This window comes from Diadema antillarum, unplaced genomic scaffold (assembly GCF_040938485.1).
Source record: "Diadema antillarum isolate AM-2024a unplaced genomic scaffold, OU_Dant_1.0 seq00001016_RagTag, whole genome shotgun sequence".
Lineage (NCBI taxonomy): Eukaryota > Metazoa > Echinodermata > Echinoidea > Diadematoida > Diadematidae > Diadema > Diadema antillarum.
Window position 1 is genome coordinate 261,244 of NW_027271851.1, and position 14,834 is coordinate 276,077.

Genomic DNA, 14,834 nt, shown 5'->3' on the forward strand with positions numbered 1-14,834 from the left:
TGTCAGCTTTGAAGTTTTTAGGATTAATACTTGATGAAAATGTTACCTGGAATGCTCATGTAAATAACCTTTGTAATGTGTTGGCAAAGAATATTGGTGTTATGTGTACATTAAAGTCAATGCCTAAAGTGTTTTTAACAATGATTTATAATTCAATTGTTTTATCACATTTGTCATACGTGATCATAATTTGGTGCAATGCATCAAAAACCCAGTTGAACAGAGTTTGTGTCTTACAAAAACGTGCAATATGTATTGTACATCATGCTTCATATCTTGCCCATTCAAAACCAATCTTTCATTTGTATAAGATGCTGCAATTTTATGATATTTATCTTTTACAGTTGGGTATTTTGATGTATTTATGTTACAAAAAGTTCCTTCCAGAATCCCTTTTAGATTATTTTTCGCTGAACAGCACTATCCATAATTACGGAACAAGAAATTCTGCAAACTATCATCTTTATCACATGCGCACCTCATTTTTTAAAAATTCAGTTTATATATCAGGGCCCTCATAAATGGTATTCTATCCCTAGAGAAATTAAAGCATCAAAATCTATAAATAATTTCAAAATCAAATATAAACACTTTTTATTGGAAGATTATAAACATAGTTAATTCAAGCGTATTTTTGTTGTTGCTGTTTTCTGTGTTGTTATCATCCATACCTCCGTAGTTTTCTTTGGTAATGATTGCATTGGTTTGACTTGTTCTGTTTTGTCAACTTAACTGACATTTTTTTTTCTTAAATCTGTCAAAGGTATGTATGTTACAGTACAATGGGTCAGCTACTCACAAGGGCTTTTCCTTTCTTGCTGCTTCCCCCACAATGGCATTGTCTTTGTATGTAGTCATACCGCCACATCATTTCTACGTGTATGTCGTATGTCCTATGAATTTCTCTCTTTTTGTATCTCACTTTGTATATTCATGTTTTAGTATGTTCTGTATATTTTTAATGCTTGGTGCGAAATAAACTAAACTGAAAGTGAAAGTGAAACAAATGAACATGAAAACTGCATTCACTGTCTGTCTATCAACATCATATATAAAATGAAACAGAATAGGAAACTGAGGACTTTACTCTGGTGATTTCCCAAACTGTGCTGTCCGCGAGTTGTTACTGAGTTTTCTATCAATCTGTACAAATTTGATCAACCACTGAATCATTGACAAGTGTGAACTCCACATGGAGACTGCATCATGTTGTTCAAGTGTTTTCATTTGGTTTGTATTCAATGTACATGCATGATGGCTTCAAATGGCAATATCCCACACATGAGCTTTGTTCATGCTGCAATGTACACGAGCAATACACAACATTTAGTAATCCCCAGAGCTACACACTTGTAGCTCATGAGCTAACCAGGAATTCTTGTCTCTTTACACTGCTCATGCAATGCTGTGTGTCATAATAAAGCAAATGTGAGAAAATTTACTAGGACACTTGCACCAAAGAAAATGGGCAGCGAAGCTAAAAACTGCTGCAAACATGGTGACATACACATACATATAGATGTATACATGTATTAGTAAAATTCTGGCAGATTGCATTTAGTCTTGTCCCATGCTTTTCTTGTTCCATCTGGTATGAGATAAAACAGATTGAACCCATCAATGGTCATAAGACACACTTCTTTGGTTTGATGTTGTATCTTTTTTCATCATAATTTGAATTATTCATTGCTAGTATTTCGCGAGGTAGAATAAACAATCTTCTTCTTTATTTGAGCCTAATTTTGGTCATATATTATTATTTATTTGGTGGTAAAATCGCTAAAAGCCTTTCCACTGCTTAATTAAGATCTGATCCTCAAAGTTGCAATACATCTTTCGTGTGTAGAAGGTCAGTCTTGTATTTTTTTTTCCTGATTTTGTGCAAATGTGATGAATCAGTTTCATTTACATTTTTCTTCTATTAAAGTAAGATACAAATACATATATATGCAGAGAAATCAGAAGTGTCAATTTAATATCTTAAACAAGATGATGACTTCTGCAGCATAATACTATAGAAATTTGTATTTTCAGGCTGAAATAATAACTTTTTTTTCATGTTTTGTACATCTCAATAATTCAAACAGACCAAAAATGTAGTAAGCACCAACTAAAGTGCATTTCCTTTCCATGCTCAGGTGGGTTTCAATGAATAAAGCAAGACCAAGTGAACAGAATGACAAAGGTTTCATCAGAAAAATATAAAAATTGTGGATACTTTTTTAGTACCATAATTTCAGAGGCGTACAGTTTGTAAAGTCACAACACACACTCAAACTACAGCCTGTAGCAGACATGACAATGTAAACACCTTTAATACAAGTCTCCCTTTGAACTGTCCACAAACATTCACTACATTTTTTTTTTTTTGCGTAGACAATCGATGAATCTAATGTCCATAATATGTATCACTTGCACCACATCATTGTGGCCCTTAACAGCTGAGCAAACATGATTTTTTTTTTTCCAGAGGTTGCAGATGTTAAATCTTCTACCATGAAGTTACAAACATAGTTTCAATAGTATTTTTGTGCACAAACCAAGGGTCAGCTGTGATTTGATGAAACCATATCCTCTTTCAATTTGCATGTATTTGTTGAAAAAGTGTGAAACTTTGAATTCCATAACTTTCCTTTTCCCGATTCGATGTAACTATAATTCTATACTTCTGTTCATGTTGAATAGAGTGTGGAATTGTATTTCAATTGTATACAGCCCAGTAAGGCAATACACTGGGGGCCCTTGTTCTCCATGGAGATAATACAATATCTGAGGACATTTTTTTATTTTATTTCAAAGTGCTGAACTATGAGCTTAAAAGAACAAAAAAGATATGAATGTCATCTTGACAGCAACCACATTGTAACTGCCACCTTTGACGAAATTGTTAGAAATAGGTGTGGTTGATGTTAACCATTGGATACACCCACTGAGTGACCCAACCAAGAAAGGCTTCACGTGTCCACTCACCTAGACAACTTGGAAGAAGAGGCATCATCATCATCGCCATCATCAAATCTGAAAGGAAAACAAAAATTGAAATGAATACCACCACACATGCTCACACCAAGAACAAATATCCTGATGCCTTTTAATTCAAGTTCTTGTACTTTCAGATGAAACCTCTAGCTAGAGTCCCAACTATTCAGAGAGTGGACATAAAATTTTTTGATGCACAGTACACTGTAAATTGTTCGCAGAAATGTTTGAACACACAATTAAAAATAGATCAAGGAGTAGGTGTAGAAGATTATTCCATTCCATTATGAATATCTCAACTGATCCTCTGGAATCCACTTTCTCCTGACTCCTCAGGTGTACAGTGGACTCCCATTATAATGAAGTCCTCGGGACCAGCAGTTTTCTTTCGTTACATCGAAATTTTCTTATAACAGGAGAAATAAACAATAAAAATACATAGAGTGGATAATGTGGCAACCTGAATTTTTACTTAGTTGTAAGCAGAATTTCGTTATAACCGTGTTTGTTATAACGGGAGTGCAATGTATTCCACTTTTGTTCTAAACACATGCCCCATAGAAATTGTCTATTTTTGCTCTCAAATAGACCCATAAGAAATGTGAAAAACAATGCTGTGATAACCCAATTTCAGTTGGGTAATGATAAATGTGTGAAATATTACATGTACAAGTAGCCAAAAAGGTACACCGACAGTACTGCAATCGTAGACGATACATGTCATCGTGGTTGTTCAGTTGTACATGTAATGTTGTATGATCCATTACATATTGGGCTGAAGCAGCATCCATCGATCTTCTGTGCATGAGTTAATCACATGCAGCTTTTGTATACTTCTCAATGGTGTTGGTGTAGTTAAACATGCATGATAATGATAAGGCACAAATACATGTACATATGCATAGAAATAAAAATCTAATACACATGTATGAAAATATTGAGGGAAAATGCTTGAAAAAGCAGAAGTTTTATAAATTACAAAACGTTCCCTAAGTTTAGAATTAAAACAGGACATATTAAAAACAACCCAACTACACACTGTGTTTCATTATTTTCATTACGGATGGGTAAAACTGCTTCAGATCAGTGCTCAGAATCTCAGCAATGACTGCTCACACTATAGACTAGACACAACATTGTATGTATCAACAGCAATATCAGTAGTATCTGGTATAAAACAGAACAAGTTTGTCCAAAAAGCTTTCACTGATCTGCTAGGGAATATGTTTCATTCAACTCAAAGGTACAGTTCACCTTTGGGAGCAGTGATTTAAAAAATTTTCAAGTTATCACATTTGATGCATATGTACAGTGTATAGGTCAGTTGTATTACAAAACATCCTATCATATAAAAATTTTGCAATAAAACCTAAAATATAGGGAGATACACTGTGTTTCTCATCAACCATAACTGAAGACGGTTTAATCTAGAAACAATTTTATTATTATTGTTCACATTTTACTTAACATTGATTATCCTGAATTTTTTTTTTTACAATTACGGTTTCTTCTATGTCTAACTAACATCTTAGAACTATTTTGAAGCACTACAGCTGGGTTTTGTGTTTCATCTGCAAATGGTAAATAATGCCGAAAATGTGGAATACATCCAAGCAACTACATTGTACACAGCGTCATCGGAAAAAGACACTCAGCAGATCACACATCATATGACATATTGTCAATTTATTCTCGCTTGAAATCATGCAATAGGGAGAGCGGCCCTTTAATTGTCCATCTCTATTCATGTCAGGAGTGGCAGGAGGGCTCTGTAGGCACAGGTCTGAGATCATCAGTACGTGCCTGAGCATACAAGGAGCACGTTTGGCCTTTGTTTGCCCCTGGCTTTTTTTCTCAAGCTTCAATTTAGCACCCTTCCCCTCAATAGTGGTTTTCTGCACACATGTGGCATATGTGTGTATGTGTGTGTGTGTATGTGTGTGTGTGTGTGTGTATACTTGTATGTGTGTGTATTCATAGAGTGAATGGAGTAAAAATGAAAAAGAGGGGATATACATACAGTACAAAGAAGGTGTCGGGGATACTTCACATCAGTTTCAACTCTCACAATCATACACAACTACCTGGACAATGGAAAATCAATTTCATCTTAAATAGAGAGGGCTTTCTTCCACATAATAATACATTTACATTGTACTGTCATTGATTATTGATTTGTGTCTCTCACTCTACAATTACAAATTTATGTAATCTTCGCTGCATGTTTTCACGCATGGACATCCAAGATACATGCAGAGCTCACTATTATACCAGTACAACTACAGATTGTACAAGGGGCGACATTTTCGTGTGTTGTTAAATTAGTGGTCCAACAGTGATTCGCAAAATTCGTGAAAATAAAAGCTATACAGTACATAGTATACAAATTGTAACTACAGCTGTACTAGCAATAGCCCTGGTGGCAACTGCAGCTGCACACTTTATGTGTGTCTTCTTCTTCTTCTTCTGATTAAGTCTGCCTCCTTCAATAGGCTGAAGATTCTTGCAGACTGTGTTATTAACATTATAATACAGTTTTTACAGAAAGCACATAACAAATTTGAAGAAAATAACTAGCCACTGTGATCAACCGTTAGTCGGTTACGGAATGATCCCACAGATGGCGCTGAAACAATTTCCGATGACAGGGAATTCCAGCTCCTTACAGTTCTTGGAAAGAGCGAATGGCGATGCGATTCAGTTCTCGAGTATGGTACCTGATAGGAATGTGGTTGTGTGGCTCTCGTCAACTGAGTAACCTCTTTGATACTATAGTCCTGTGCTGAAAGATGAGTAAGATTATTGTGTATTTTGTATTTTGTATTTTTGTGTATTGTGTATTTTGTGTGTCTATGGAAAGGAATCCATACTGTATAATGAGTGGAAATCACGTGCCAAATATAACAATTTTTCCTATGGTGAGCCCTCTTACTGTATAATGCCGTAGCAAACTTCCTGCTCAGTTTACAATGAAAATCACACTTCTGTAAGATTTTCTGATTACGTTTTTGGTGGTTTATGGCACAGTCGCCAAAATACATGATATTTCTTTATGTCATGATTTTTTGCTGGAAAGTGTGAACCGTCCTACTCTTATTTGGTGATTGCAGCATGCCGGAATATCACGATGACATGGTTTACATCATGTAAAACCTCATTGTATGATAAAAGCACAAACAAATGAACGGCACAGACTGTATGCTGTAAAAAAAAGAACGACAGAGACTGTATGCTGTAAATGGTCAAATTTTCGGGGTGTATTAATTTTCGCGGATTTTGCACTACTTTTGGCTAGCCCGAATTCTAAAACCTGGGAAAATATCTTCACAATATGCTCCCTGCATATTTTAAATGGGTTGACAATCATGCAGAGCAAATTCAAGAACTTGCCGACATGTACGAATATATTTTTGAGCCACTCGGCGCGAAAAATTAATCACATGAAAATATGGATGTGCACAATATTAACTAACCTACATGAGTGATTGCACTTTGACTACTGCAACTGTGTGAAAGCTCCTGGCAACCATCAGTAGCGGACTTTCAAGATGCTCTCTTTCTTTCTCTCAAGTCTCATCTTTCTTACCCCCTCCTCTCCCCCTTCCCCACCTACTCTCCATGTCATACAATGGGGGAATTTGTGTAGAACAGAAAGGGGAAAAAATGGACACACGTGTATGATCAATGGGGCATATCACGCTAGATGATGAAGATTTATGATAATGAAAGGCAGGCAAGACGCAAAATTGCTGGCTATCAAAGAAATCAGCTACCATAGAGTTCTGAATTCCAGCCCTGGCAATGCAGTTACCACTATCAAGATTTTTTCTTTGTCTATCTTATTGGTCTTCTGTTGTTGTTTTTTTTTCCTGCTGTTGTTGAGAGTAGAGGGAGATAATATGCATAATTGTGATAGAAATTGAGTACGACGCTGGATTCAATGGGCCATTCCGCTGCAATCTTGTCTAATGACAGAGTAACAGAAGCTAGTGCAATCTGTCCCTTTCATAGTAACTTACACACATGTATTCTTCCAATACCTTATCTCTTGTATCTCATGTTACTTCATCATAATGCCTTTTGAATAGGGAGAACAACTGGGGTTCTTTTTGTAGTATTATACGACTGTATGTCAATGGAAGATGTTTGAATAGACTCTTTTTTTGGGGGGGGGGGGCTAGGGTATGAGTGGTGCTCATCTTAAGTACAATTGTATGTGTGACATCACCTTTACTAAAAAAAACAAAAACCAAGAATAAAAGGGAAATCCTTCTGAATTAATCACCAATTTGAGCATTTTACACTTGAAAAATGTTTTTCTTCTCTGCCATTTCACTCTTTTCTATCATCAATGCATCATTCATATGCTCACATTCTGTCAATCTAAAATGGACCAGGAAATATGAAATACAAGTCTCTTCAATGGAACATGCAGGTATAGTAGACTCCTCAGGCTCAAGGATCTGTACCATCCAATATCAGTAAACAGGAGCCATGTAAGCCCTAACATGTCATAGCTTACTCAAACCAATCACAAACTTTACTATCTTACCCAATGTAAACACAAACTAACGCTTTGATCCTCAAAGCACACTGTGCAATCATTATGTCTAACTTTAAGACCTACGGAAATTCATCATTTATTTCAGTCTAAACCGATGAAAAGAAAAAGAAGAAAACTGACAAGCAGTTGCCTAAAATGTACATAAAGAAAATTCTGCAGTGGCCAAATAAATTTGAAAAGTAAAAATTATCCTTTCGCATGGACAGTGTGTCCCATCACCTTTCCATGTGTCAAGAAGATTCTGTATGGTACAAAGGTAGCCTACAGAGAAAGTTTAAATCTCGTCTCTGGATTATGCACATTTTGGGTGCGTTTATTTAAAAATTTTCTGTGGCTGAATAACGATCCTAGACGCGTTTTGAGGCATTTTCGGGCATTAGATTTAGAAACACAAATTTGAAACGCATTTGAAACCATGAATGCCTTTCTGTGAGTAGATAAACGCAATGCCCTTTTGAAACATGTTTATATTTCAAGGTCAACTCCCGCCGAGCCGGGCCTTCATTTCACTGTAAATGTGCACAAGGCCAAATGTGGTACCAAAATCTGCTGCACATTTGGCCAAGCTCTGGAGGTACCAAAAGTAGTCTCGGCCGCGACTTGTAGCCTGGTCTTTTCTCACTGTAAACGCAAACTGGCCAAAATGCGGTACCAAATTGTGACCGGCGCACTCCCAGTAATAACCGTTTGTTTACAAGCAGAGCGCCACTACTACAAAATATTGAAATGTCTGAATCAAAAGCTTGGGCCGAGCTCTCCACTTTAAACGGACAAAATTGCGGGGCCAAGTACCGCAATTGAGGCCGGGCTCAGCCTGGGCTCGGCCCGGGCTCGACCAAGCCCTGCACTGTCAAGGGGGTCTAAGTCAAATCATGGATTTGCTTTAAACAATCTTTGTAAATTCAGGCCCTTGTGTTCAAGAAGATGGTATACTGGTACACCAGAAAGAAACTGCCTCCTGTTTGATTATTGACTGTTTTCTTTCTTTCTAAACACAGCCTTTGCACAAAGCTGCTGTGCAGTGTTACAGTAAGGAGATTGTATTAAACATCTCCAAACATGTACTCAGTTCAAATAACAAAAAACTATATACCGGTATATCACATTCTTCTTTTTATTTCTCTTCAGACCTACTTTGAATTTGAATGTAACACTTGAATTACCATACAATGTACATATCAACTGCTCTTGAAGTGGTCAAGCTGGGACCAGCCTGAATTGTTTTATGCTGGGCCTTTAAACCATCTTATTAAAGACACCTTAACTAGAAAACTGGCATGGTTACAAGTGGTAGGCCGAGAATCAAACAAAACTCAGGCCAGCAGGCCACCTCTGCGTGGGGGCATGGTACCACACTGCAACCTGTTTGCATCCATTAGATGATGTAACACTTACCCTGCCTTGCGTTTCCGCGGCTGTGGGGGAGGGGGAGGCTGCTGCATGTCTCTGGGTCTTGTCCTGTTGAGAGGAAATGAAAGGGAAGAGATAACATCACTTTACTGGCCAATACGAATAAAACCACTCTCCCCGACTGACCGACTGCAAGGGGGTGCATGAGAATGCAGTACTATGATATTATGGAATGCCTGCTGTAAAAAGAGGTCATACCGTGTGCTAAATTGATTTGGGCACGTAAGATCCTTGTGGATGTAAAAAGGCAGTCACAGACAGTACAGACATAAATTGCCCTGCTGTATGGAAGATTATTAGAGTCTAAATTAGAATCACCGTAGATCCCAAATGTAATTAGAAATACAATCTGTGCCCAAATTGCAGAAATTAAGTCTGAATGTTCATGCACAATATCAACATAGAAAAAGATATGAAAACAATAACCTTCCAATATTAGAAGCCATACAATGTACTAAACCAATTTTGTATAATGCCACATACACTGTGTACATATGTACAATTATGATGTACATACAGTACCAGTATACACTATAAACTATATTTAAGTCTTCAGTAAGCACACATTTAGGGAATGTGCAAAGTGGACATCGTACATGTCTGTGAATTTCAGTACCAGTTAGGTTTTATTTAGATTTTTCTTTCTTTTTCTGTTGTACAGACCCTACACAGTAGGCCCCATTTGCATGAAACTCAATTTCAATTTTGCTGTCAAACACTGCTGCGGCTCAACTGTGTACCACTGAAACAAAAATGACTTATAATGTACACACTGTTGTACTGGTACTTTTTGTACACCACAAAGGGATCTTCCATGTATGTAATGAGTACAGTGTATGAAACAGAGCAAAAAGTCCCCTTGTCATGTCGTGTACAGTACTAATGTTTCCATGTTTTCTTGTGGATTCAGGATCCTTTGCTTCCTCTCTCGTTGTTTGAAAAACACACGAGTGGAAAGAACTAGTACTATTACTTCTGACATCACTAACTGAGAAGTTTGAACGACAGCTATGATTGCATCACGTTATATTCACTATAGAGGGTATACTTGGCACTATACACTGTTGTACTCTTGATATTCACCTCATTCCATTTTTGCTGCTTAGGTAGGAACAGCACATGCTAATGGAAATCATATCTAGATCAATAGACCTCTTTACTATTGCAGGGTGACCCTTGTACTAAATACAATGAACATTGTACAATTTTGTACATGTACTGCATAACACGTAAGCTATATATTTGGTGACTCAAATTTTTTGTGAAATGGGACTTGGCAACAATTCAAATTTGCAGTCATGGAGTACAGTAACGAATGCAGAAATGGACGCATGCTTGTCGCATTCATGTCAGAATCAGAGTTAATATTTTCACGTGTTGTTAAATTTGCAAATAGCACCAGACTCACAAAATTTGCAAAATACATACAGCATACCCAGTAGTACAGTGCAATACATGCTTGGCTTCCTTTACATGATTGTTCTCTTCAGCAGCAGCATATTTTAAAAAAAAACACAACACACACACACACGTAAAATGGAATCAATAAAAAATGAATCTGTGTCTAATATGTACAGCATTGATAATGCATACTAGTATTAGGTTTAATCTTTGGTGGTTTCACAATTACATGCAGCTTTAATTGTACGTTTGCGCAGAATATAATATGCGAACTAGGCATGTCGTTGACTCAGTTGCGCTTGCGAATGTCGAGCGTGGTACATACATGTACATACATGTACGTACATGTAAAGAGTTAAGTTTCATTATCAAATGACAAAGTTCAAAGCATGTCAGCCTTCTATAAAACAAATAATGCGCATTACTTTATACAGTAGCCGGAATGACCCACCCTCTGTAGCTCTGGACAGTCCTAAACATACTCGGCATCCTCTTGTACAATGTATGTTCAGACTGTTCCAAAGTTACTATCAAGTGCATAATTCTTACTATAAATGCCCTCTGTAATGTACATTATTTGTATTTACTAATTTTACATTTTCCACATTTATTAAAGATGGAAGCTACTATAGCAATAGAATGCCTTGAATTACTTCATTTGATTTTCAAATTGAAATTCACCTACACGTTTGTATTACAGCAGAGAACTGACTAAACAAAAATGGCAATAGCTGAAGAAACTCCACCGTTTTCTACTCACACTGAAATATGTATTGACAAAGTCACTCGCCCTGTGTGCACTGATGACAGGATATGGTAGGACATGTTGTCAGTTTGTGTTTTTAGAAAAATTTCCTTTGAACTTATCAAATCTATTATGTATAAGATTTACAAGATTTATTTAGTTTTTATGTACATTGTAGCGACCATTTTTTTTCACACCTCACTCAGGGGCTGTAGTGTATTTTTCCAGCTTATTTCACGGTATTAAATCTGTTTGAACTTCAATAGCACTTACCACTACATAGATGAGATGCAAGAATCATGTTCTGCCATGTCATACATTGTATAGATCTATAATAATTTATTTTTTTGAATGGACAGGATTGCTGAAATGTCAAAAATGCATCTGGATATTGGATTTAACTCAAATGCATGTCCAACAAGAATACTTTGATAGTGAGAAATAAAGTGAACAATATTGGTCAATTCAATTGTTATTTATAACAGCCTTCTAAGCACGTATTAAAAGAATGAGAAAAAATGTCCTTGCACACTAGTGAAATACTAAAAAAACAACAACTATGAAAGCAATAAAGTAAGACTTTAAACACAAAATCATTTCACTGTCTGACTTCAAAATATCTCAGAGAAAACTTTGATGGAGAAGTACAGAGAAAACTACATGCCGTTACCAAACACAGTATTGAGCTGTTGATGATGCATTCACAAATATATGACACAGGAGAGACAAAAAGAGATGTACAGTTGTACATGTATAAGTTGTATTTAAAGGTTGTACTTCACAGCTGCACTGCTATTCTCTGCTTCATGGGAAAGCAGCAATGGGAGATTTAAAAAAAAATCACCAAAATGCCACTTTAAGTTTGTACACCTACCACCGCAGTTGCTAACTTTAACCATCATCACATGTCCCACACTTTTCAACAGTGTGTATGGTTTCCTGTTGTCAGCGTCAGTGTGAGTGAAATTTGTCAACAGGCAATGTATTGTGAGCAGAACACAATCAGAGTTTCTTAAGGCAGTTTAGGTATATTGCTATTTTTTTTTCTGCCAGTTAATCTACTTTCTACCCCCCCCCCCCCGAAAAAAGTAAAAGGGATTATCATAAAACACAGGATTGAGTAGTGATGAATCTATCAAACATTACACTAGTGTTTAAATACAGTCAATATCATGACGCATTTTTATTCATGGAGAGTATGAAACTGCATTTAGCTCTATTGCCAAGTTTTCACACACAGAATCTGCATGATCTAGCCATCTACATTAGAACTCGAAGAATCAAGAATGCTTTCAATTTTTTTTACACTGTACAGTCATGTTGAGAGTATTGGTTAATACCATCAGATATGTAGGCCTACCTGTGTACGCACAATTTTTTCAGCGGCCCTGTACGCGCATTGACATTGAATGCGCATACACTGAAGCACCCGTTCTGAATTATGGCCAGGGCGGATGGATTCTGGTTGGTTATTATAGCGATTTACAGATGACGTGTACCGGTATAAATTGGGGATTTTCTGAAATTCTGGGATGTATTTAACAAAATCAAAATTGAGATAAAAGAAATTTCAAATATTCAACATAGGACCTACACTGTTGTAGATAAATAATTTTGTAGGTATTAATTTTAATAGTTGAATAAATATTGCAGAAAAGCTTCAGTCTTAAATACATTGTAAGTGGCCAAATTCTGGTTGGTTTACTCTAATGTTAGACATCTTGTCGACTTGATAAACAGAGAATATCATTATCATACTCGTAAAATATCAGTGCAGTGCATTGAGTAACGAGCCCATGATTGGTACAGCTCCATGATTGGTACAGCCTAGTATTGTTTGCAGCCTAGTATTCTTTGACACACTGAAGCTAATAAATAATTCTTAGCCTTGTATGTATGTTTGAAAGATGTAGCCTCTTACCTCTGAAAATAGACAGTAAACAGGGCAACAAAGACCAGTAAAGCTTTACAAAAAGATTTTGATCTTCATGACCTCTTGCCAAACTAGATTTCTAGCTGGAAATTAGCAGGTGAGCTAAGATGCGGTCCTCATTTTGGATCTCTATTTACCAGTTGTTATGCACTGAATGGTGAATAGTCATCTTTTGTGCAAGTGAAGCTGGTCATGATGTTCAGTCAACAGCAGCCAGATTACTAATGACTAGTGAGCTCATACAGATATTTACTATATTACTGTCAGCCTTGCCTCCAGACAGCAATGTGCCATGATTGGTACACAGGTACATGATTCTTATGGGTGATAATGTTGATGTGTGCAAATGAATGAAGTTGTATTACAGCACATACAAATCATGTGTGTACCAATCAAGGGTGAGGTGTACCAATCATGGCACCAAAGAAGGTAACATAAAAAAACGTGTTTTTTTTTCAAAATTTCTTATGTAATTTGTATAATTTATGTAATTTGTATATCTTAAATATGCATTTAGAATGTTATTATATTGACACACAATGTTCCAAAAGACACTCTCAATACTTCATCTAAGAACTATAGCACAAATACTGTTTCAAAGTGTGTTACCAAACTTGGGCATGTTTAATACTGATTACACTAGTTAGTATGACCAAGCGTCGTGGGATCGGACAGGTTGTGGGACCGGATGCGTATTGTACACTTAAGTGCGTCTGTAATGAAAATGACGCACCCAGGAATTCTCACGCCGTTTTCAGAGTATGTTGTCTAGTATATGAGGAGTCTATATCAAGTCTTTTGAGGTAAAGAAGGGTGCATATTCTATGTAAAATGGGTAAACGTTTAAGTTTTCACGCGCGAACTTAAGTGTCCAGAAACACAACCCCCCATATGTACAATATAGTAGATCTATCACTATCAGCAAATCAGTACTATGCACAACACACTGGTCACTGCACATACACAAACACAAAAAGTCAACCCAACCAACTACACAGAGCTACAATGTAGCGAGGAGGTTGCGATAGTAGCTAGTTAGTGTAGAAGATTAGAGAGAGATACAGTCAGTACAGTGTAATGTACACTGTTTGACCTGGAAAATCAGCTGTAGAGAAGAGCTCTCTATCTCTCTAAACTCGTATTAGTGACGTTAAAATTAAAAATACCCTACAAGCAAATGCAGAGCAATCTCTGCATTTTTCCAGTAGGTTAGACCTACGATAGATCCGGTAATAAATAAAAGGGAACAACTGACTTGAATAAAGGTACCGGTACATGTAATAAAGTAATTAGTCTGCTATTCATATTCTATGATGGATTATGGCATGGGACATAAATTACAGAAGTACTAGTGTAGCATAGCATAGGCTGCGGCTGCAACCATAAACAATGAATGGAGACCATCTCGAATACCCATCACGGTGTTGTTCATACCGTACACGAGTAGGTAGAGGGTTTCCTACAGTCGACTTACGATTCGCGGAGTTGATAATCAGTCTACGATATTTGTATCACCAAATCTGACGTAATCACTCAACCTCACAAGAGACTGAATTCAGCGTCGTGTTCGATGTCCCGATCCGTACAGATCAACCTTAAAGGGGAAGCTCGAAGACAGTTCACTGACGTACAAGCTTTCAAGCTGAGAATCATTGCTGGGTTGTCATTGATTATTGAGACTAAATCTGCCAAGTTGATAAGCTCGAAGTTGTTATCCCTTCACTGTATGCAATGTACGCTTGGCAGATCGTATCGGAATCGAGTGTACAAGATACAGCTGTGTTCGATCCTCATCAGTCCTG

At 36.8% G+C, this 14,834-nt stretch overlaps 1 protein-coding gene across 2 annotated transcripts in view; it reads right to left on the reverse strand.

Moving 5' to 3' along the window:
- Positions 1–14,603, reverse strand: part of LOC139742705 (aryl hydrocarbon receptor nuclear translocator homolog) — a 37,628-nt gene extending 23,025 nt beyond the window's left edge. For both annotated transcript variants that reach the window (XM_071653232.1, XM_071653231.1), the window contains exons 1-3: positions 14,507–14,603; positions 8,939–9,001; positions 2,971–3,018 (exon numbers count right to left, since the gene is read on the reverse strand). In XM_071653232.1, the coding sequence (XP_071509333.1) occupies positions 2,971–3,018; positions 8,939–8,985 (95 nt within the window). In that variant the 5' untranslated portion in view covers positions 8,986–9,001; positions 14,507–14,603. The remainder of the gene's footprint in view (positions 1–2,970; positions 3,019–8,938; positions 9,002–14,506) is intronic.
- Between the last annotated feature and the right edge of the window lie 231 nt (positions 14,604–14,834).